The sequence below is a fragment of the Fukomys damarensis genome, unplaced genomic scaffold (assembly GCF_012274545.1).
Source record: "Fukomys damarensis isolate Sample0158 unplaced genomic scaffold, DMR_v1.0_HiC HiC_scaffold_39, whole genome shotgun sequence".
Lineage (NCBI taxonomy): Eukaryota > Metazoa > Chordata > Mammalia > Rodentia > Bathyergidae > Fukomys > Fukomys damarensis.
In genome coordinates, this window is record NW_022900951.1 from 110,485,272 (window position 1) to 110,510,240 (window position 24,969).

The 24,969-nt window shown below is 35.8% G+C and overlaps 1 protein-coding gene across 4 annotated transcripts in view; it reads left to right on the forward strand.

Moving 5' to 3' along the window:
- The window catches only part of Phf6 (PHD finger protein 6), a 58,098-nt gene extending 36,970 nt beyond the window's left edge, over positions 1-21,128 (forward strand). The window contains exons 6-11 of one of the 4 annotated variants that reach the window (XM_010614292.3): positions 5,052-5,221; positions 5,378-5,521; positions 6,819-6,923; positions 10,017-10,150; positions 17,642-17,768; positions 19,840-21,128. In XM_010614292.3, coding sequence (XP_010612594.1) covers positions 5,052-5,221; positions 5,378-5,521; positions 6,819-6,923; positions 10,017-10,150; positions 17,642-17,768 — 680 coding nt within the window. In that variant the 3' untranslated portion in view covers positions 19,840-21,128. Of the gene's footprint in view, positions 1-5,051; positions 5,222-5,377; positions 5,522-6,818; positions 6,924-10,016; positions 10,151-17,641; positions 17,769-18,108; positions 18,811-19,839 lie in introns of those variants that run through there. The other 3 variants (XM_010614291.3, XM_010614290.3, XM_010614293.3) reach the window with 3 other exon arrangements.
- Positions 21,129-24,969: the final 3,841 nt, after the last annotated feature.

Consider the following 24,969-nt stretch of genomic DNA (forward strand, 5'->3'; position numbering starts at 1 on the left):
GCCTTTTCATCCTCATTTGCCCTACTGTTTGCCATTGGTAAACTGGAAGTCTGTCCTTGTGTCTTGCTTAAGTGTTTTCTCATTTTTATTTTTGTTGTCAGACTGTCTTTGGTTTAATCTCTAGGTTGTCACCCACATCTTCCTGATATATTTTCACCCTAGCTTCAGTGTCTCTAACGACCCACAGATATTCTCATCTTCATAACATCAGAGAAAACAGCTCATCAAATCATCCACAATGCTTTATCCCAACTGATACAATCAGCAACACATTAAGATCAAGCACAACTTGGACATTGACCACCTGTGGTAGTCACTAGTCTATCACCCTTAAACCATTTGAATTAAATTGAAATCAAGAAGCAGTCCAGAACATGTCTGCAGTGAACAAAATTTCAATATAGTGTATTTACCATTTAATGGCCCAGACAGAGCGAGGATGCAAGACCCCTGGTCTCAGCTGATGGCTGAACCCCATGACGCTGACTGACCTCAGGCTGCAAGGCCCAGATTGAGTTCCCCAACCTTCTGAATGGTTGAACTCCACAACGTTCTATTACAGGTTTCCCACTCCCTTTCTTTAAAGATGTTCAAAGTTGGGAACTCAGAAAAATACCCTTGATGACCACCTCTGCCTCTGCAGTGTGGGTCCAAAGACTGACACAGGAGGTCTGAGAGTGCGGGGTAGGGGACTTATGGGGGTTCAGGGGTGCCTGTGCAGCTACCTTCCAGCGCTTGAGCGATGGAGGCTGGGTCGGGAGCAGGCGTGGCTCTCCTTCCTGCCTTGGATCTGGGCCCCAACTACCTTCCGGGACTTGAGAGATCGCGGTTGGGTTGGGAGCAGGCGTGGCTTTCCTTCCCATGGTGGCTCCAGGCCCAGCCTACCTCCCGGCGCTTGAGCGATGGTGGCTGGTTTGGGAGCTGGCGTGGCTCTCCTTCTCGCGGTGGATCCCTTACAGACCTTATTTTAAAGTAATATTCCATAGAATATATGGAATCACACTTTAAGGACATATTAATAAAAATAGGCTATATCTATTTTTCAGTGGTTACAAATAATGCTGTAGTGATCTTTCTTGTGAAAACCATCGCTCATATATGTATGAAAAAGGAAAGAAAATGTATGTGTTTACTTAATACATGCAACTATGGGATAAAGTCCTAGAAATGAAGCTGTCAGGTCAAAGGTTCTATGATTTTTAACATTACGAATAAGTACTGTTACACTGCTTCAAAAACCATTTACTAGGTTTGTGCTAACGCCAGTAGTATCAGTCTTAAATGTTTAATATTTTCAGTCATTAATTTTTGCCAATCCGATTATGTCATTTAATTTTCATTTCTGTCACCACTAGTAAGGTTGGGCTTCTATTCATATTTTTGGTCATTATTTGTTTGTCTTATGAATTACCCATTCCTGTCCTTTCAGTATTTTTTTCTTGGGAGGTTTATCTTTGGAAAGTTGAATTGAAGTCAATCTCTGTGATACAGGTATTACATTTCGGCCACCATATGCAAATGGTTTCTCAGTTTGTCTTTTTGTTGTTGCGGACAGTGTTGCTGAGTATTGCAGGCCCAATTTGTCTTTTAACTTAGCTTGTGGTGACTTTTGCTATATAATAGCTACTTATTTTTAGTTACAACTCTTTCCCTTTATGGCCACTTATGTGTCCCAATCCCAACAGTATATAAAAAAAATCTCTTATTTTTCTTCAGTTACATTTATCATTTAGTGATTAAGTTTTTAAGTCCAGCTCTAATTTTTTTCATAAAGTATGAGGCAAACAATAGTTAGTAATGCCATTGTCTTTTCTGCACTCATCTGAAATGCTACCATTACCTTCTCAATTCCCAAATACTTATTGGTCTGTTTTCAGATTTAACCTTTCTCATCCACTTGGTCTGTTTTCAAGCTTATTGTTCTCAAGCCAGTATGTTAACTGCTGTTGCTGTATAGTACACTTGATATTTTTATTTTTTATTTTGGGTTTTTTTTTTTATTTATTTTTTGTTTGTTTGTTTGTTTTTTGTTGCTGTCATTGTTTTGGTACCAGGGATCAAACTCAGGACCTTGTGAGGCAGGCAGTGCAGAACCACTGAGCTAAATCCCCATCCCTTACTTGATATTTTTAAACAGATACTATTTGGTATTCTTGTCCATTTTACTTTTCCAGAAAACTATAGAATCATCTTAAAGTTTCATTTTATATTAAATTAGATTAGCAAGATCTTGTTTTCTAATGTTGATCCTGTTTATCTAGAAGCATGGTCTGTGCTCTCCCTTTGGAGAGGAATTCTATTATTTTTTTACTTCTAATACAGTTTTGTTGAGTTTGTTGTAGTTTTTGTGACTATTTAAAGTCTCAGGGCTGGGGATTTAGCTCAGTGGTTCCGCCACCTGCTTTTCAAGTGCAAGCAAAGTGTCCTGAGTTTGATCTCAGGTAGTAAGGAAGGAAGGAAGGGAAGGAAGGAAAGGAAGGAAGGAAGGTCGTTCGGTCGGTCTTGTTTTGATAGGTGTAAATAATATATCATTTAATTAGCGCTTTGATTCTAGGGAAATTAAATTTCTTTATGGTACTGGGGAATGAACCCAGGGCCTCTGAAATGCTAGGCAGGCGCTTTGCTACTGAGCTATATCCCCAAGCTCTTTTAATTTTTTAAATTTTGAGACAAGGTCTTACTAAGTTGCCCTGACTGATCTCAACCTTTTCAGTCTCCTGCCTCAACCTCTCAAAGTAGGTTGGACTGGTGTGTGCCACCATACCTGGCAGAAATTTAATATTTTTAAATTGTGACTATTAACTATATATATTTTGTGAATTTTCTCATCACTTCCTAAATCCGTTTTTCCACTTGGAACTTAATTGTATATGAATTTATATAAGAATAATAATCTTGGGCCGGGGATTTAGCTCAGTGGTTCTACCGCCTGCCTCGCAAGCACAAAGACCTGAGTTCGATCCCCAGTACCAAAAAAAAAAAAAAAAAGAATAATAATTTTTTGTCACAATATAGGAAATACTGCTAATTTACTCTTTGCCCTTTGATTCACCATTATTCTTTTTACTTCCCAGAAATTTGAAAATCGCATTTAAATCTTACTTTTACTATTGATGTTGAAGTCTCCAAAATTTTTTTGCTGACTGATTCTATATTTAGGAAAAATGTGTCATGTGGAAAACTAGTCTTGTGTGCTGTTAATAGAATAAGTTCTTAAGTAATTTCCTTTAGATGTTTAATAATGTAGTGTTACGGTACTCGTGATTTTTTTTATTAGAATAATGAAATGTTACATGTATAGTGGTACCTCAGTTCAAAATTCAATTTGTTCTACAATTTTGGAAAGGTGGCCATGTTTGTGTTTGTGTGGGAAAGATAGCCACGATCGTGTTTGTTACCCGATGCAGAGTTTGCAAACAAAATTTTGCTAAATGCTTCTGTTTGTGAACCAAATTGTTTGCAAGCGAAAGTGTTTTTGAACAGAGGTACCACTATGTATGCTCACAACTGAAATGTTTAGTGTGTGTGTACATACATACATACACACACATATACACATATACAGACATACCTCAAAAATTGAAACATTTGTGATTTCTCATTTTGAGACTTTTTACTTTTTGGCAAGTGTAAGTAATTCTGACAGCTTTAATGACATTCTGTGTCTTAAACAATGTCACTTTGACTATTAAAGGTGAATAGTATGCTTTTATATGAAACTTGCTATTGTGTTATGGTCAGGAAATTATGTTTAGTTTTCTGTCTGCATAGGAAGAGTTATTCATATAAATTTGTCTTGTTCCCTATAAATATTGTCCAATAATTTACACCATTTTCCCTTAATTCCCTCCAATACTATCATAATTATGTGAAGTTACATTCATATAACTTAAATGTTTTGCAAGCATTCTAATACTTGCCATTTTCCGAGTTTTTCCATGTATTCAAGTGTACTAATTGAATTGCCTTTTTCTTACCATAACGTATGTGTTTTTATTTCTAAAAGAAAATATTTCAAGTAATACTAGTACTCTGGGACACTAAGGCAGGAGGCTCTCCAGTTTGAGTCCATTGTGGGCAGCTTAGTGACTTCATGAGACTCTGTCTCAACATAAATTTTTTAAAAGGTCTGGCTGGGACTGTAGCTCAGAATGAAGACCATGGGTTCAATACCCAGTACTTCCAATAAATAGGCAGACATTAGCATTTGAGAGGAGTTGATGTGCTATTTTGTTGAGAAATTGGTCTCTAGAATTACAATCAATAACATGACAGAGGAAGAACCGAGGAAGGTACTAAATGGCCATTCCTGAAACTGTTATGATTTCACCCTGAGATAAGTAAGAATTCAGTTTTTACACCTTTTTGAAAAATTAAATACATTGTCTATGTACGTAGACACTTAATAAGTATTTATAGTTAGTAATTGAATGAAGTAGGTTCCATTAGTGCTAGAAATTATTTTCAAATTGCTGGGAAATATAATTCTGAAATTTATACATAAAATTTTTTCCTATTACTTTTCTGCAGTGATGGAAACAGTCTATATCTGTGTGGCTCAGTACTAGTGCAGCTAGTCATGTGTGGCTGATAAGCTCTTGAAATATGGTCATTGTGACTGGGAAACTGGTTTTGCTTTTATTATAAATGACTTTAAAATATTTGAAAGAGTCAATGTGGTGGCACACACCTGTAATCTCAACACTCAGGAGTCTGAGACAGGAGAATCTCAAGTTTCAGGCCAGTCTGAGCTACTTAGGGAGACCCTGTCTCAGAAAAACAAAAGATAAAATAAAATTGTACAGTCAGGATCACAAGTTGCAAGTCAAAGGAAATAATACAGGTTACTATGATTGTCATACTACTATATTTTTTATATTTTATTTTTGTTACATTATCTAAAACATTAGGTTGCGGTTTTTATTATACCACAGACCATTTTGCCTCATTTCTAATGATTTAATTATAAGGAAAATGTATGTTCTTTGGACTGATAAACTAATGCTCCTTTTAAGATTGGTCCATATAAAGCTTTTGTTCATTTTTTTAAGCAGCTGATTTAGAAGAAAGTTTTAATGAACATGAACTGGAGCCCTCATCCCCCAAAAGTAAAAAGAAAAGTCGCAAAGGAAGACCCAGAAAAACTAATTTTAAGGGACTGTCTGAAGACACCAGGTCCACATCCTCCCATGGAACAGATGAAATGGAAAGTAGTTCCTATGTAAGTAGGAAACTATTGGATTCTTAGTTTTTGTTACATCATGAATATTTCATTTAAACTATGTTTATAGGTAGGGTTTATCATTTGAAATGTTAAATAAGCTTGAAATACTGATAGCGTTTTTAAAGTGCTTTCTTTTTTCTTTTCCATTTGCAGAGAGATAGGTCTCCGCACAGAAGCAGCCCCAGTGACATCAGGCCTAAATGTGGATTTTGTCATGTAGGGGAGGAAGAAAATGAAGCAAGAGGAAAACTGCATATATTTAATGCCAAGAAGGCAGCTGCACATTATAAGTGTATGGTAAGTATGGTTCTTCATGTGTGCTTTTAAGCCCACGTTTTTTTGAAAATCATTTAACTAGTAACCAAAGGGAAAATTTCCCCTAGCATTAGTGTTTCACGAATGAATAGTAATATCCTGTAAACTTCAGACTTTGAAAAAAATAGCCTTTATATTTTAGTAGAATTTGAAGTAATACTAATTATTTTTATTATATTCAGTGTGATCCATCAGGCTGGCTGTGATTATTAATTATTTCACAGCTGTAAGAATTTCCTCTCTAAATATGTCATGAAAGGTATTTCAGGCCTCTACTATAATAAATGCCATTATTATTGTGTTTAGCAAACTGTGTTGCAATTATCTATTGATGAACCTACCTTCTATAATAGGCCCCTAAATTCCTTGAAGATAAGAATAAGGTGAAGTTCTTTTTATTTATTTATTTATTTATTTATTTATTTTTGGTTTTTTGAGACAAGGTCTCACTGTGTAGTTGAGACTGACCTGGAACTCACTATGTAGCTCAGGCTGGTCTCGAACTCACGGCGTTCCTCCTGCCTCAGCCTCCAGAGTGCTGGGATTACAGGCATGTACCACCATGCCCAGCGTTGTCTTTATTTTTGCATCCTTAAATCAAGGCCTGTCTTAGAGTACGAAAATGTTTTAGGGTGGGTTACATTGTATTAAGTCATTCATCCCATTTATGGGTAAGTTTTTAAAAGTATTTATATCAGAAGTCTTCACTAAGGTACACATAAGATTTACCTGGGAAGTTTCTTCCAAAATATTTGTGTCTAGGACCCCCATGGAATAGATTCCAGACATGTCTGTTTTGAAAAGAAAAAACAAAGGAGGGGTGGGGATTTAGCTCAGCGTTCGGTGACCTGCCTCGCAAGTGCAAGGACCCGAGTTGAATCCCTGGTACCACCAAAAAAAAAAAAAAAGAAAATTAAAAACAAAGGAGACTCTTGTCTACATCTCTGGTTGAAATTTGCTATTTAAACTATTTTTTGAAACTTTATGAAAATGTAAAACAGTTGAGACAACAGGGTGATATTGCTGAAATCTTCATTATTTATAGCAGAGTATTTAATCTTGGCTGCACACTGGTAATCCTAGTTTTTTTCCCAGTTGTTATTTTTGGTTGTATTTTAATCAGATACAAATATATTAAAATATTTGACTTGGTACCTATTATTAAAAAGTATCTTTTGCTCTGGAAATTAAAGCAGTATAACATGTTTATTATAATCTTATTTACTCTTTTTCTCATAAGGACTCTGAATGGTAATATTTCTGCATTTTTCTTCTCCAGTTGTTTTCTTCTGGCACAGTCCAGCTCACGACAACATCAAGAGCAGAATTTGGAGATTTTGATATTAAAACTGTACTTCAGGAGATTAAGCGGGGGAAAAGAATGGTCTGTGATTTTTATATTTCTGTTATGCCACATTACTCTTGATTCTCTACTTACAGCATATCTCTAATACATCCAGTCGTCAGGAAAATAAATATAAAGTAGTACATATGTTAAAGAAAGGTATATATTTGACTTACATGTAATATAATAAAGGATACTCATGTTAATAAAATGCATTCCTTTTTCTATGCAACTTCATTTCTTAAGTAAATTATACAAAAAAGGTTTACATTTCAGGGTTTTTCAAGTATTTCAATAAAATAAGTGAAGATGCAAATGTGATAAACCTCATAAAGTTTAAAATGTTACATGTATAAACTTGCTTAAAGAAAAATTCCATAAGCCTAATGCAGCATTGAGAACCACCTGATATTTTTAATTCTTCTTTTTGTTTTAATAAAGAGAAATGTTTTTAGTCTTTTGTTTAAATTACATATAAACAGTTATGTCTCTTAAAATGTTAACTATAACTTTAAAGTTTCTTTAATAAATTGTGTTTTAGTCTCATGTTTTTAAACATTCTGAATTACTAATAAGAAGCTTCAAAAAATGCTGGTGTCTTCTATTAATTATTTATTCCTTTAAGGCTTCTGAGTATAAAATGTCAGTGGAATGGAAAGTCTTTTCTTTGAGACAGCAGTCATCTCTAGAAATGAATTACTTTTAATTTTCAATATTTTGTTCTGGAAAATTTTTATTGAGTTTATTGGTACATTTTAGGTATACAGTACAGTCACATTCATTATTGGGATCTTTTTCCTTTACATGACAGGTCTTGGTTCTCATTTTTCCCCTTGTCCCTGCCCTCCCTTCACCCGCTCTGTTCTGTAAATTTTAAAACATCAAGTGAAGAAAGACTAGTAATACATCTACCCATCACCCCGATCCAGCAGTTATCAAATGTTTGCCTCATTTATTTCATCTAGACCTTCAATTCTTAATGTTTGAAGTATTTTAAAGCAGAGTTCACACTTCATACATTTCACCTCTACATACTTCAGTATACATCTCTTAATTGGACATTTTCTTACCTAACAACAACATAATGCACCTCCCAAGTTAATAGATACCAGTTCATATTTGTATTTCCTCAACTGTCTCAACACTGTAAGGTTGATTTAGTTGAGTTGGATTCCAAAGGAAGGCTATGCATTTGGTTCTCATGTAGTACATCCCTTATTCAATACAGCGCAGGCCATTCACCCTCTCTTGGTTGCTTTTGTATTTTATACTACTGACTTGTTGAAGAAAATGAGTTAATTTTTCTGTAGAATATCCTAGTATTGTTTCCTTCCCCATAATACTATTTCACTTGTCTCTCTATCCCCATATTTCCATTTAAAGTGAGAATTACATGTAAAGGCTTGCTTAGATTCAGTTTCAACTGTATTGTAGCATAGCAGATAGGTCATAATGTCTGCTGTGTGGATGCAGGTGGGATCTGATCCCTTGATTGTGAGGTCCTGCTACAGTTTCATGTAGTGCTTTCAGACATTTATCATCTTTGACTCCACTAGAAACCACCCTTTCTTTGCAGCACTTCCTGTTTTAAAGTGTGAACATTCTTTTCCATTTTGATCTAGTTGAGTATATTGATACTTTATAAAATGAAACGTTAAAAAACAACCTATAGTACTGAAAAAGGGGGGTAGATCATTTGTTCTATAATGCAGAAATGTATGGTACAACTAACATTCAATTATGTGAGTAGGACAACAATTCAACTCTTTTTTGTTGTTTTTGTTTTTTGAATCAGGGTCTCACTATGTAGCTCAGGCTGGCCTTGAACTCTCAGTGATCCTCTGCCTTAGCCTCCCAGATGCTGGGATGATAGGTGTGTGCACCACCTTGCCCAGCCCAAGATTTCAACTAACTGTCTTGATCAATTTATTGTTCATCTCTGCACTTCTAACCTCGCATTTCTCCGACAGGTGCTCCAAAGGAAATTAGTCTATCAGGATACTCTCACACAGCTCCCAAAATAAAAGAGCATTTAGAATTTCGTAAACTTGAAAACTGTTTACTGTATACTTCTTCCTGGAGAAAAAGCTATCAGAAGTTATACAATAAAGCAATTTACCTAACCTCATATTTTTCAAACAGAATGAACTTTGAAGTCCTTTTTTTCACCAGGTACCTTTTCATCTTAGATCATTCTTTAGGTGAGGCTGATGTAGGCCAAACTGGGAAGCCTTGAAAGGTTTCACATCCTTTAGTCTCCCTCTGTCCTTTTGCCTACTTGGTAATGATCTTTCTCTGAGGGGGTTGCTTTTTTGTTTTCTCTTTCTTTCCCCCTGTCAAAATAAGAAAGGATCTCATTCATTCGGAGAAGAAAAGAAGTCAAACCACTGAAATATGCAGTATTATTCTTTTTGGTTTTGACATTATCAAGGAGTGTCTTCTCTCTATAGTACTTAGATTTCAGATCTCTCCTGGCTAAGATGTTTTTCTAACACCCTGGCAATTTATAAATGTTAAGTAATAGAAACATCAGGGGATGACTTCAGAAAGTTCATCAAAGTATGGTTTATGTTACAGCATTATTATTATTACTTGGCTTTTTGAGGCAGGGTCTCGCTTTGTAGTTCAGGCTGGCCTTGAACTTACTTTTTAGCCCAGGATGGCCTCAAACACACAGTGATCCTCCTGCCTCAGCCTCCCCAGTGCTGAGATTATAAGCATGTACCACCATGCCCAGTTTATTTTGTTTTGTTTTGAGACAGGGTTTCCTGGACTCAAGTGATCTTCCTGCCTCAACATTCTGAATAGGTGGGACTACCGATAATACACACCTGTGTCTGGCTATAGCCTTATTTTAATTATGTGCTGTGTAATTAGTTCTGTGTATTCCCTTTTAAAAATAGAAAGTGGCCACTGTTTGCTTTGTAAACTTAAATGCTTGGCTGAAATATGAATAGTATGAATAAAATAGATAATACAGCCTGGCTGGGCTTGTAATCCCAGCACTCAGGAGGCTGAGGCAGGAGGATCACCATATGTTCAGGAGATCCTGTCTCAAGCAACAACAACAATAAAAATATTGCCTAACTCTGAAATATGGCTTATGATGATTATTTTTCTTTCTTTAAACAGAAATGTACACTTTGCAGTCAGCCTGGTGCTACTATTGGATGTGAAATAAAAGCCTGTGTGAAGACCTACCATTACCACTGTGGAGTACAAGACAAAGCTAAATACATTGAAAATATGTCACGAGGAATTTACAAGTAAGAAAACAATTGTCTGTTTTCCTAGAACTGTCCATAAGTAACTCCCCTTAAATAGATGACACTAGTTTACTTGATCGCTATTCTTAGTGTTTAGTCATGTGTAGATCACTGAGGATGTTATATAAGGTGTGAGAATTATGATTGACATTTGCATCTTCCTGCGTAGCCCTGGATTAACATTTGTTCATCCAGTATTATGCTTACCCTAGGCCAGGCATTTTGCTTAGACCTGAGCATCTAGAACTGACAGACTGTATGCTTATGAAGCATAGTCTTTCAGGAGAGACCATTAATCAATGGCAAGTAAATACATGATTACAAACTACATAAGCACACTAAAGATGTTAGAGTGCTGTGAGGCGCTATAAAAAGGAAGAGCTAATGTAGTCTGAAGGAAATGGTGCTATAGCTGAAATAGAAGGACAGAGGTGAACTTAGAGGAGGTGTTACAGGCAGAGAGAAGAGTATGCGTAAGACCTTTGTGACAGAAACAAAGGGGACATGGAGAGATGAGTTAGGAGATGATTGTGAAGATAAAAACCACGAGATTGTCTTGGAAGGATGATGAAAGTAGGATTTGAAGATGCTAGAGGGGTAGCTCAGTGGTAGATCACTTCTCTAGCATGTATAAGGCTCTGAGTTTGACCCCTAGCACCACAAAAAAGAGCAGAGTTTTAGGGTTGCATGTCACTGTCCTTTTGATGGTTCTTCCATTCTTTTGATGGTGCTTCTTTGGGCTAGTAATATAATACATATCTATAATGGTTCCATTTGATTAATCACGTGGAGTATAATATGGTAAGGCTCTCTGAATTTTAATTGGCCTTCAAAAGTGGTAAAGCATTTCCATATTCTCACATGACTAGACTATAGTAAACCAGTAACTTCAGGGTCTAGTCTGTGTAAAAAGCAGTTCACACAGTATCAATCATTTGGGTACCTGCAGAAGGTGCTAGTGCTATTATAAAATTTGCCATATTTTGTTTAATTTTAAAGGCACAAATATTTTTCAGCAGAGTTCTGTCAAGTTTTCAAGGAACAGATAATTCCAGTATAAAGTATTTGAAGAGGTATAGCACATAGATATAGAAGAAAATCTTGACTTATTCTAGAAAGCATGCATACCTGTGATATCAAACCTGACAAAGATAAAAGAAGAAACTCTAGGCTAGTCTGACTTTTATAAATACATATACAAACATCTAAATAAAATACTGGCCAATCAAATCCAGCTCTTTAATCCAAGAATTTAAAGATCTTCAAAATTAGGAAATATGTTAGCGTCTATTAAAGTTAATAAAAGAAAAACCTTCCCCATGAATGGTAAAGCAACATTTTATAATATTCACCATCAATATCTGAATCTTAAAGTACCATAACAAGAGTGCTCTTGGTAAACTAGGAATTTTTTTTTCCAGTAACAGAGATTGAACCCAGGGAGTGTTGTGAAACATTCTCGGCCCTTTTAAAAAACTTTTTCTTTATTTAGAAACAGAGCCTCACTAAATTGCTCAGGCAAGGCTTCAACTTGTGATCCTCCTGCTTCAGCCTCTGGAGTATTTAGGATTACAGGCATATGCCACCATCATACCTGGCAAGCTAGGAAACGTAGTGGGTATTTAACAGAAAACAGAAATAGTTTATTAAATATTGAATTAAAGGAGCGTTGGTTCTTACCCAGGAGTGAGCCCTAGAATCCCCTGGGGTAATTGGCTCTGAAAAGTCCATGCTTGGGCCCCACCCGTAGAGATTTAAATTAGGTAGGTCTGGGTTGAGCCTCCAGTAATTGTTGTGTTCATCTCTAACCTAACCAAGCCATTAGCTTAAATACACTTTCATTCAGATGAAGAACACCCAGCTACTAACATGATTTCTAGTGTTCTTTTGGAAGGTTAAGCTGATGAAATAGGAAAAAAGAGGGATGGGCTGTGGGTGTAGCTCAGTGGTAGAGAACTCAACTAACACTCAGGAAGCCCTGGGTTCCATTCCCATCAATAAAAAAGAAAGAAAGAAAATGAACATTATTGTTAGTGGTGTCATTACTAAGAAAATTCAAAGGAATCAAATCTGAACTGAAACTAATAAGCACTAGATTATGTAGTGATGTGATGTGCCTTTTTTTTTTTTTTTTTTGTATGGGGTGACTTTTAAAAATAACTGGTTAGGGGCCGGGGATTTAGCTCAGTGGTTCCGGCACCTCCCTCGCAAGCACAAGGTCCTGAATTTAATCCCTGATACGAAAAATAAATAAATAAATAAATAAAATAACTGGTTACTAGCCAGGTGTGGTGGCACGGGCCTGTAGTGCCAGCACTTGGGAGGCTGAGGCAGGAGGATCACCATGAGTTCAAAGCCAGCCTGAGCTATATAGTGAGACCCTGTCTCAAAAAAAAAAAACAAAATAAACAAATAATAAAAATAAAGATAACTTGTTAGAAAATATAAAGGAAAAATGGTCATCATCTCCTCTCCCTGCCTGTACATGTGTACACACACACACACACACACACACACACACACACACACATACATATATATACAGTGAACCTTTAACTTCTTTTATTTTTTTGGTAGTGGGGATTGAACTCAGGTCCTTGTGCTTGTGAGGCAGGCGGCATAACTTCTTTTAAAAAATGTATTTTACAAGACACAGATGAATGGTGAAATACATTATGTTCCTTAATAGAATGATTCAGCCCTGAAGTATACCTCTTCTCACCAAATTAATCTATGAATTCAATATAATTTTAATCAGATCCACAATTTTTGACAATTTTATCTAGAAGAGCAAACATGGTATAATTTTCTGCTTATAATGATTATGTGTTCCTTGTATAATGGGAAAAATAGCTTATGCAAGACAGTTGTTCCTTACATAAAGACATGCAGAGGAAGAGTCGAGATGTGGGACAGTTTGGCAGTGTGGTCAGACACCAGGCGACCCACCATCACTCTACTCTTTCTTGGGATGCCCTTCCACATATGTGTGTATGTGTTTGTGCCCATAAGAAGAGCTCTACAAACACACCCAACCGACTCAGAGTTATTACCTGTTTGTAGTTGTGTAAGGATGCAAGAGAAGCAGCAGTTTTCATGCTCCCCATTAGATAGTTTGGTGGTGTGTGAATATTTTCATGCAGTGCCTTGTTAGACATTATTTGAAAATAGGTCCAAGCCAGGCATGGTGGCACACACCTGTAATCCCAGCACTTGGGAGGCTGAGGCAGGAGGATCCCTGTGAGTTTGAGACCAGCCTGGACTACATAGTGAGTTCTAGGTCAGTCTCAAATATATAGTGAGACCCTGTCTCATTTTTTAAAAAAAAAAAAAAAAGTAAGTCCATTTTAAACATCTACAGTCTGATTATGTGAAGAAATAATGCATTAAGTTTTATCTTTATTTAGATATTATAGTTCTCTCTCTTCATTTTGGAAAAACTGGAAATTTACATAAGATTCAAAAGTTAGCCAGATGGGGCCAAGGATGTATCTCAGCAGCACTGCATCTGCCTGGCAAGCACAAGGTCCTGAGTTTGATCCCTGGTACTAAAAACAAACAAACAAAAAAACAAAGAAACTTCTATCCATGAACTTGTGACGGAAAAAACAATGTTAGCCAGGCATGGTGGTGCATGCCTGTAATCCCAGCACTTTTGAGGCTGAGGCAGGAGGATTAAGAGTTCAAGGCCAGCCTAAGCTACATAGTGATACCCTGTCTCAAAGCAATCCAACAAAAAGTTAGTGTTAACTTTAATTCTACCACCCAGAGAGTGGTTTTAAATCATTTGGGATATTTCTTCTATACATTTGTATATATTTGTGCTTGTGAGGCAGGTGGTGATTGATTGTTTGATTGATTGATTGATTGATTGATTTTTGAGACAGGATCTCACTCTATAGCCCAGGCTGCACTTGAACTTGTGGTGATCCTCCTGCATCAGCCTCCTGAATGCTGGAATTACAGGCGTGCACCACCATGCCTGGCAGAATTTTCTTAGATATATTGTTTCATATTCTGTTTTCTTATTTTAGACCTTTATGTTGATTTTACTTTTTAAGTGTTAAAAAATATTTCAGTGACAATCTCTAAATAAAAATATTTGTACTAGGATCTATGATGATTTGAATTGCTCTTTTTTATTTTATTTATTTGTTTGTTTATTTATCTATTTTTTGGTACCGGGGATTGAACTCGGGTCCTTGCACTTGCAAGGCAGGCCACCGAACCGCTGAGCTAAATCCCCGGCCCCCGAATTGCTTTTTTTATTTTCTACATCACAATGTCTTTCTTAAACCGGGTGTGGTTGTGCACACCATAATTGCAGCACTCAGGAGGCTGAAGTAGGAGGATCTTGAGTTTGAAGCCACCCTGGGGTACATAGTAAGTTTGAGGTCAACTTGGGCAACATAGTGAGACCCTGTCTCTAAAATATAAAATAATAAAAATATATTTCTTAAATCTGCTTGTAATGTGGCTTGCAGATAGGGACCATTGAATTCAAACGAGGGTCTGTGTGCAGATAATTTGGCAAGAAAGGAACCAACAAATAGAAAATATAAGGAGGGATATTTCTGAATGAAGTGGCTTCCCTGTGTTCTACATATGACTTTCCTTCCTTTGCAGCGCTTTCTAGATCTTGACTTAATCATATTTAAAAGGGAAGACAAGAGTATATAATAAACTTTATTTTTGTTTACCCTTTTTGTCTTGAGTTTTTAAATTATTTAATATAAATTTCTAAAATGTCAGTCTCCCACCATAAAATATGAGTTCTGTCACAGGGATCTTGTTTGCTCAGTTAACACCTATGACCTTAGGGCCTAGACACATGAAGGGCATATAAAGGACTATGGGAAATATTTCACAAATGAAAATTCCATAAAAAGATTAAAATTTGTTCTAACACCAAAGGACATGTCCTTTTAGATAAAACGTTTTATTAAAAAGATTTCCAAATATATACAAAAATAGAATGGCATAGTAATTTTCCCTATCATGATTTACCTAATTAATGCCAGTTATTTCATGTACCATGTTTTTACTCCAAAAGTATATTAAAGCAAAATCTCTTGTCATTTTTCCCTGTGTACTTCCATATGCATCTCTTAGAAGCATAGATATTTCTTTAATGGGTGTCCTGGCACACACCTGTAATGCTAGCACTCTGGGAGCCTAAGGCAGGAGGATCATAAGTTCAAGCCCAGCCTGGGCAATTTAGCAATTTAGCATGACTCTGTCTCAAAATAAAAAAATAATTTTTAAAAGGGCCAGGGTTGTAGCTCAGTGGAAAGGCCCAGGGTTCAGTCCCTAATACCCCCCCATAGGAATTTCTTACATCATCACTATCCCATTATCCCATGTTATAATGTGAACAGTTATTTAACATCATCTCATACCACGTTCATTTCTACATTTCCTCAGTTGTCTTGAAAATGCCTTTTTAGACTTGATATATTCAAATCTGAGTATTTATGAGATCCCTCCACTGTATTTGCCATTTCTGAAATCTGTCTTAAAATGGAACTATCCCCACCCCACCCCTGTCTTTTTCCTCTTTCTTTTTGGTAACCGCGGATTGAACTCAGGACCTTGCACTTGCAAGGCAGGCGGTGGCACCACTGAGCTAAATCCCCAGCATTTCCTCTTTCTTGAAGCACCCCAATAAATTGTTCTGTAAGTCTCATATTCTAGCCTTGTCAGTTTGCTATTTCATGATGCCATTTAACTTGTATCTCTTTTTTTTTTCCTCATTGAGTTTATTGGTACATTTTAGGTATACAGTACATTTACATTCACTATTGGGATCTTGTACCTTTACATGACAGGTCTTGGTTCTCATTTTTTCCTCTTGTCCCTGCTAACTAGTATCTTTAACCTTCTCATATTTTATATAAACTGCTTCAGAAGTTTGATTTGATTCAGGCTATATTTTTGAGGTACTTCATAGGTAACACTGTATAGGAATCTTTTCATATTTAAAATTAGTAGTTTTTTTTGTTTTTGTTTTTTTTTTTGTATGGAAGATTGAACTCAGGTCCTTGCGCTTGCAAGGCAGGCCACCAAACCGCTGAGCTAAATCCCCAGCCCAGGAGTTTTTTTTTAAAGATAGTTCCCAATGTGCAACATTTTAAAAGTACAAATTCTTCATAGCTCTTTGAAAGCTAATAAAACTGTATAAGTCCTTAAAATAGTGAGCAAAACTAGATTGAAGTCGGTTGTCATTGTTGAACCCCCAATCTTATTTTGGCCTTTTATCGTACTCAAATGTTACACTTAGTTTACCTGCATATTTGTGACTTGTGAATTCCTGTATAGTCTTTTATTCACTACTGACCACAAGAGGGCAGACAGTGAACATTTTCTAAGGGTTGTTCCATCATCCTGTGTGTAATTGACCTAACATGAGTTCAAATCAGCCCACTTTTTGATTAGCCCAAAATACCTACATTACTATTTTTATTAAAAACTTAATGAATTTCAAGAATGCAGCATATATACCCAAATAAAAGGTTGTTGGAGAAGCATGTTGTCAAAGAATCACTCTGGGAATTGCTTTCCAGTTTTAAAGGAGAAAAAGACTCCCTTTTCAGTGGCAAAATCTGGCCATCACCACCACCTTAACCAATTAATCAAGCATAGGCTCACTAATAATGGCCCAGTTTGAAATTACATGCAAGTTGAACCTAAAGTTAACCAAGCCCTTAAACCTTATTTCCAGGTTATATGAAATATGGAGGGAGAAACAACAGTACTAGAAAATCCACAATGTGGTACAATTGTCAGCTATCTGGACCGATCCCATCCAAAAAAGTCAGTGTCAGGAGACAAATGGAAGTTGGAGGGACCAGTCTACCGTTCGGTTGTTCATTCATTCCTTTGGCAGTACCAGGGATCAACTTCGGACCTTGCATTTGCCAGGCAGGCACAGCACCACTGAGCTACATCCCCGGTTCCGGGACCATTCTAGATTGAGAGACAGAGCTGAATACAATTTGGGGAGATATGGGTGCTTTGTGAAGGAATATATTGTAGACAAGGCCAGAACACTAATTATGAAAGGGCATTTGAAGAAGTTGAGTAAAACTGTTTCACAGAATGTGAACAGCAAGTAGCAGTATAGATAGAATATATTTCTTGAAATGTGACTGTAAATTATGTATATAAAGAGAATTTATAGAATGTTATTTACCTATACACCAATAGTTGGTATTTTAAGTTGGCTAAAACCCTGGCTTTAATCTTGTTGGGCAAAATGAGGAATTGCTTTTATGATAACTGCTATCCTTAACTACAGATTTTATTCTAGATGAACTTCAGTTATCTCAGTAACAGTATGCTTTCCTATCTTTTAGATAGAAACGGACCTGTTATTAGTTGTGGGTGTTTTTAAGTGTGAATGAGGAAACCCATATTTTATATGGGCACCAGCCTCGTCTGCTAATGATAACATAGGTGTATTCTCATCAACAATATTTTTCATTATTATAGACTATATTGTAAAAACCATAGTGGAAATGATGAGAGAGATGAAGAAGATGAGGAACGAGAGAGTAAAAGCCGAGGAAAAGTAGAACTTGATCAGCAACAAACTCAGCAACAACTTAACGGAAACTAGGTATGAATGTTAATTATATGGGATCTGTTGTCAAGATATAATACCCACTGATAAATACATAATGCAGTAATGGTATGCAGTTAAGATTTTTAAAATCCTAATGTGTTTAGTTAAGAGCATGTTACCGGAATGCTGAGGATTATATAGGCTTGTGTAATTTTGTTACTTGTTTTTGTTTTAACTAGCCAGCTTTGTAACCGTAAAAACAAGCTATCTACTTTATCAATAAATGTAGTTACAATGTCGAATCAAGAAGATATTCTCACTCCTCAATAACATTATGTTGCTTGTGTTCCCCTCAAGCATCATATTTTACATTTTCTTATCATCTTTTAAACAGGTTCATGGGACAGAGTTAGAAAACTGAGAGTGAATAAGACATCCATAACTACTATTCTTTTTTCACTGTTTTCTAAAAGGGTTTGTAACTTTTTACTGCCCAACTCTTAGATCCTTCATTGAACTGTCTAAAAACATCTTGTTTGTTTTATGAGTCTTCTCTAGATGCTGAGTTTGACATGTTGCTATTATGTAGCTGTAGTTTGCAGTTTCTGGGAAGCAGTTGAAACACTATTAACCCTGTGTATAGTGTCAACAGTTAAAGCAGACATTGAAATGAAGTAAGCTATATTTCTGGACTGAACAAAGTTCTACTGTTTAGAGTATTTAAGTTTGTTTAGTGGATCATGCTCAAGGGAAACATAAGCAAATTTTACTTTACAATGCAAACATGCCGCTGGTAGTAACACATGGTAATTTGTGAATTTTTTTCACACTCAAGTAATGGAGGCTAGAAATGAAGAGAACCTTCTTTTTAATCTTAGCTTTGAAAGCACATGCTAAAAGTCTCTTCCAAGAAGTGTGCTGAAGCTTTTCATTTGGTTCCTGTCAGAGTTGTTCTCACTGACCAGCGTGGACGTGGGCGATTATGAGCTGTGAGCTACAGTGCTTATGCCAAAATTTTCATGACAATACACTGCTTCTCTTTCCATGTCATACAAAGAGCTTCTGGCAAAATGTTCGAATCCTTTCAGGTTTAAAGCAACATTTGGCAACTGTAAATTAAACCTCTTTCAAATTTAAGGGGTTACTACCTGCTAAGAACTTTAGATACCACATCTGAAACCTGTTCCTCTCAAGTGCCCTGTTGCTTGGAACACTTAACATATTGGCCCAAAGTATGTAAGGAAGTCTTGTGTGCTGTAGAAGTAAAAAACAGTCTTTGCATAAAACAGTATTTATTTTTAATTTTGTGACCACTATTTTAGAAACTTATTTAATACTTTTAATGTTTTCCGTCATTGTTTGGTTATCTATTAAATAGGCTTTTGTGCCTGCTTTTTTCCTTGTAGGGCTTGGCATTGTTTTAATGATCATCAGAATTGTTTCTGAAAGCCTAAGAACCCAGCTATTTAGAAAGGATTTTTCACACTGGCATTTCTAGCTAGTGATGTTTTCTTCCACTTACTGCTGAAGCACATTTATGTATTTCTTTATGGCAAAACCAAAAAGCTTTAGTTGTGGTCTACCTAATATTACCATAGCACCTCAGTACTAAGGGTAGGGATTCTGATTTCTGAACTATTACTTAGCCTACCACAGTAAAGCAAAGTTGCAAATAAAAAAATCATATTAACTTGACTGTATATTGAGATTCTGCAGCTGGTAGAACAGCATTTTTAAATGTAACAGGTGGGAAATTACACTGTGTTTAGTGACTGAAGTTTTTAACTACTAGTCCCTTAAAAACACGTTTGTCAAGTGTGTATATTCACACATTTACTTAAATCAAGGGACTAAATGCTTGCTTTATTTTAACCATCTTTATTGTTATTTTTAGAAGGAAACTGGCTTTCGTAGTGGATTGCCTTCTGTGTTTTCTCTTTTTGCTTTTAATATACCATCATGTGTATGTGATTAATTAATTTTCAAAATTCATGACTTGAAGTGCAAGACAGATCTAAATGTTTGTTTACCAAGCTATGTGACTTTTCCCAAAGGATCTGTACTTTATTTCTTTACAACAGTTTAAAAAACATTATTTCTTAAATCTTTAAATCACTGTGTCTAGGTCATTTTTACATTGCGTGCCATAGAACTTACCCATGGAGAAACAACTCCTTCGTTTTTGGACAACTACTGTAATGAATTTTTTTTAGGAAAAATGGAAGGTGTCAGGGGTAATCATGGCCAGTCAATAATTATATAATGGACTTCAAATACTACAGCTGTCAGTTGATGGATTTGTTATGTACTAAAATATATGATTTTGTATGGGTTTCTTCAGCTCTTTCCCTGCCACTAGCAACCAGAATAGCACTTTACCTTTTGGTTGGCTAGATAAGTGGCTGACTACCTGTTTTTTTCACTGTGGTGTGATTGGCTGAATAATCTTTCATTAATTGAAATATAAATTAAAGTCACATGAAAAATCACCTTTGGTTGTAAACCTACAATATTTTGATTGTCCATGTTTTCATCACATGCTGAGTAAAAGTGCCTTACAATGTAAAAATTGTACAGTACTTATGTTCCCAAGTAGCATCATCATCTTCTGGGTAGTAATTACATTGTGGTATTAATATTTAGAGAAATGGACCTCAGCAGTGTATTTACTGTACATCTCTTTAAGTCCTTAACTGTAGTTTTAATAAGCATGACATTATTTGATAAGTATATGACATTTACATCATTTCCAAAAAATACTGCCATTACTGTCTTTTATGCATATTTTAGCCTAAAATTTTGAAGCGTCTTTTCTTTCCTTTATCTTTTTTGTTTTGTTTTTTTGTTGTTATTGATATTAAACAGTGTAATCTTTGCAAGCATATATTGAAGATTATTCTGGAGCATTTATTGCCTTACCAGAAATGTTAGTAAGAAATGTTCTTTAGAGTAGAAAGATAGACTTGAGTTTCTATACTTTAATAAGAGCTCCTTGTTCCTGGGGGGAGGGGGGATTTTTACATTCATCTCAATTTATTAAAAACCCAGAACTGAAATGAATTTTATTTCAAGGATCAGCAATTTTAGAATTTCAGATAGTACTTGCTCAGAAGTACATGCTACTCAAGATATTAAGAGAATAGCAAGATTTGTCGATCTGCTAATGAATCAGAATCTATGTACTTGAAAAAAATGTGTGAATCTCAAATATCTCAAAGCAAATGAAAAAGTGTTCAAGAGTGTTGTTGCTTTTTTAAAAAGCACTGAGGTTAGACCAAGGTGTAGTTTGTTTTAACAGACATTTAGATTAATTGTAAAAATAAGGAATGCATCATGGGTCAAAAATCAAACATTCCTCTCATGTTATGTATATTTTGTTCTTGTTATATTGGCTTTATTTTCAAAATTGTAGTTTGTAGTATTAGTTTCCTTTTATTGGTATCCTTGCATATACTATTCATTCAATAAATGAGTTATGACTTTCATATTTGTATGCCTTTTTTGTGAAAGTGTATAATGAAGTTTATTTGAATATAGCAACAGTATCATATTCCTTTTAGTCTTGCTTTATTTCAAGATGAAATGCCTAGTTTACTTAAGAATTTATGGAAATAAAAAACAAGTATGGGAAAGAAAAAAGTGAGTTTGTATTCAGTTCAAAGTTCCATAATATTAAACTTTTTATTATAACAATAAATGGCAGTCTTTTATGTACAGACTTAGAATTGCATTACATCTGGGGTTTTTTAGCACATGGTTCAGATACCTACAGCTTAAATCAGGTCTTCAGGAACCTAGTTAGAAAGTGATTTTGAAAATTAACACACCAAAACTCCTTGTGCAGTTTACCTGATAGATACCAGGGTTGAAAGGGATTCCATTTCATACACTTGATATTTATTCCCATTACCATGGACAGCTTGATGCTAGTACAGTGTTCCCCTACTGAAGTTTATCATATCCAGGGCAAAAATCAAAATTTTAATTAGTGAACTGGGCATGGTGATGCACGCCAATAATCCCAACACTCTGGGAAGCTGAGGCAAGAGGGGGCTGCAAGTTCAAACTCAGCCCAGACTACTTAGTGATAAAGTGGGGTCCTGTCTAAGAATAAAAATATAAAAATAAGAACAGGGGATGGAACACAGTACAAAGGCCCTGAGGCCAAGTCCTAGTACCACAGAAAAAGCTTTAATTAGTGGAGTACATTCATTTTATACACAGTTCCTAATCCATATTCTTCCTCAGAGGGGAAGAGAATGTTAAGGAACAGGTTCTCATCCCTGTGGGAACATAGGATGATGTGCTTTTACCACAAACTCTACCGAGTAGTGCCTATTACATGCGGGCATGTATGTATTTAAAATCCATTGCTAAGTTTCATTGGAGTTGCCCCAATCAAATATGGAGATGACAAACTAATGTGGTTTTCTTTCTAATCAAAACGATGGCACTTGAATACTGGGCATGGTGGCACATGCCTGTAATCTCAGCACTTGCGAGGCTGAGGCAGGAGGATCGCAAGTTCAAGTCCAGCCTGTGCCTATATAGTAGGCTCAAGGCTGACCTAAATTACAGTGCAAGACTTTGTCTCAACAAAATGCCCCCCCGAAAAGAAAGACCATGACAGTTGGTTTATTGTTTTTCCAGTTGCAGTCCCTAGCAATTACTGAGGTTATTACAAAGGACAAACCTGAAAAACTTTCCTAGAAAAATTCAGTGGCCAGAAAATGGCCAATCCATCTTTTTTAAGAAAAAGTAAACCATTCTTACATTCGTGTTTTAGAGTCTTCAATTGAAGACAAAGGCAAAGTACTCTCTTTTTATATCAACTAATGTTATTTAACTTTGCCTTGTTCAGATAATAAGGTAACTGGATATTAAGGATATATGGCCAAAATGTGTTCTTCTGGTTATTTTCTTTTTGTTTTTTTAGCACTGGTGATTGAACCCAGGGAGTACTCAACTTCATCTTCAGCCTTTCTTTTTTCCTTAGGTTCTTGGTAAGTTGCCTAGGCAGGCCTTGAACTCATGATCCTCCTGCCTTTGCCTCTAGAGTGCCTGGAGTTTATAGGCATATGCCACCATGCATGGTTCACGAAAATACATTATTGATATTTATTCAGAAAATAAAAACTCGGAAGTACCAGACAGTTCCTGTGAAGTTGCTTATGGCATTTGAAAATTTTACTTTAGGAAGCCAGGGATTTTGCTCAGTGGTTCCACTGCCTGCCTCACAAGTGCAAGGTCCTGAGTTCAATCCCCAGTACCAAAAAGAAAAAAAAATGAAATAAAAGAAAAAATTTAAGGGAAAGGTAATAGAAAAGGAAAAAAACATGAGCAAATGAAAAAAATGGAAATAAAGTATTTGTAAATAGAAAAGGGAGGAGGGGGTGAAGGGAGGACAGGGGTAAGGGGAAAAAATGAGAACCAAGACCTGTCACGTAAAGGTACAAGATCCCAATAATGAATGTAACTGTACTGTATACCTAGAATGTACCAATAAACTCAATGAGAAAAAAAAAGAAAATTTTTACTTTAGGAGACATGTTCTTCATATGCTTAGTGTACTAAAGTCAATACCCCAGCCCTAGTTCCTTGTCAAAAGACAACAGATCCACAAAATTTCCAAATTATGACTGCCTATATCTCTGTGTTGATGTGTTTAGTATAATGGTGTAGGGGGACAGGGAAAATAAAAGGCAGCTGAACAAAGAGCTAACTAGGTCTACTGTTATGATTTATATTTTACTAAAAAGACACATGAAAACAAGAATACTGTTGGAGAGGGTAGCCTTTTCAGTGATCCTCAGAGACTAGATATTTAAGAGAGTATTAGGAGTGGTGAGACAAAAATAAACTATCCCATAATATGGACACTGGATTTAGATCTTTGAGTTTCTGTGAAGTATTTATACAGAAGGTAATGTATATTTCTGGGTATTTTTACAATCAGAACTATTTATAGATTTCTTATTTGTACAAGTAATATATAGCCATGAAAAGATTGAATAACTGATACAATGTAGATGAACCTGGAAAACATTTCATGAAGGCAGATATAAAAGGTCACATATGAGAGGATTCCATTTTTATTAAATTTCCAGAGACAAATGCAGAGGGACAGAAGGCAGATTTCTGGTTGACAGTGGCTGGAGAGACAGGAAAATAAGGAGTGACTGTTAACAGGCTTAGGGTTTCTTTTTAGGGTGATAAATCATCTGGAATTAGTGATTGAAAACTGCACAACTTTGTGAATGTAATAAAAACCAAAAATCATACATGTACAAAGGTTGAGTTTTGTTGTATTAATTTTGGAAAACTAATACAGTGTATGTGGTCATTGTAAAAAATTAAAATATACAAAGATAGAAAACAAAGTGTTTCAATACCCTCTTTCTTCACAAGCATGCTCCCCAGAAATATTGGATATGTGTCCTATTACATGTTCCTGTAGATATATAACTTATATAGTTTTCTTTGTTAGGATAATGCTATTAATGAAATGCTACTGAGTTCTGTACTATATGTTTCACTTGAACATATTGCAAGGTGTCAGTACATCTAGATTTTTCACATGCTTTTTAGCAGCTCTGTAACATTGCAATGTATGGATACTAGGATTGTTTTATCTAGCCTCACATACAGTATCCTCACATTCTTACACAAGTAATTTCTTAGGCTCAATTTCCAAAAGTGGAACAACTTAAGTCAAAGGTGTGTACAGTTAAAGTTTTGATAATTGCCACCCAAAAGTTGTGTACCAGTCAAATGGTCTATCAATAGAGATTAAGCTTGCCTGCTTCTCCACTTCAGAACAGTGCTTTGTAGTGAAAAGAGGTATGTGTGGTAACTTTTTTAATATAAATGCTATGGTGTTTTTTGTGGTGAAGCCCATATAGGTTATATCTCTAACATGTGGGTTATCTTTGGGAAAATAGGCAATATTCAGTTGTAAAATGATGCAATCAAAATGTTTTGTTTCATGTGTATTAATTGTAATAATTGATCAATCATTTCCCTTTCTTTTTTGAAAAGTAACAGACTGTGTATCACTGTCTACTGTTATCAGGTTAACCTGCTTCTCTGTATCCAGGATCATATGTGGCTCAATTCAGTACATGTGAAGGGATCATGAACTGTTTTGCTGGACTCCTGGGACTTTTATTCTATGACTATGTCTAACAACTGGTCAATTTTGTGAAACAGGAAAAAGTCATTTGAGTGTTTTTCTTTTAAACTACTTGTTTTGGCT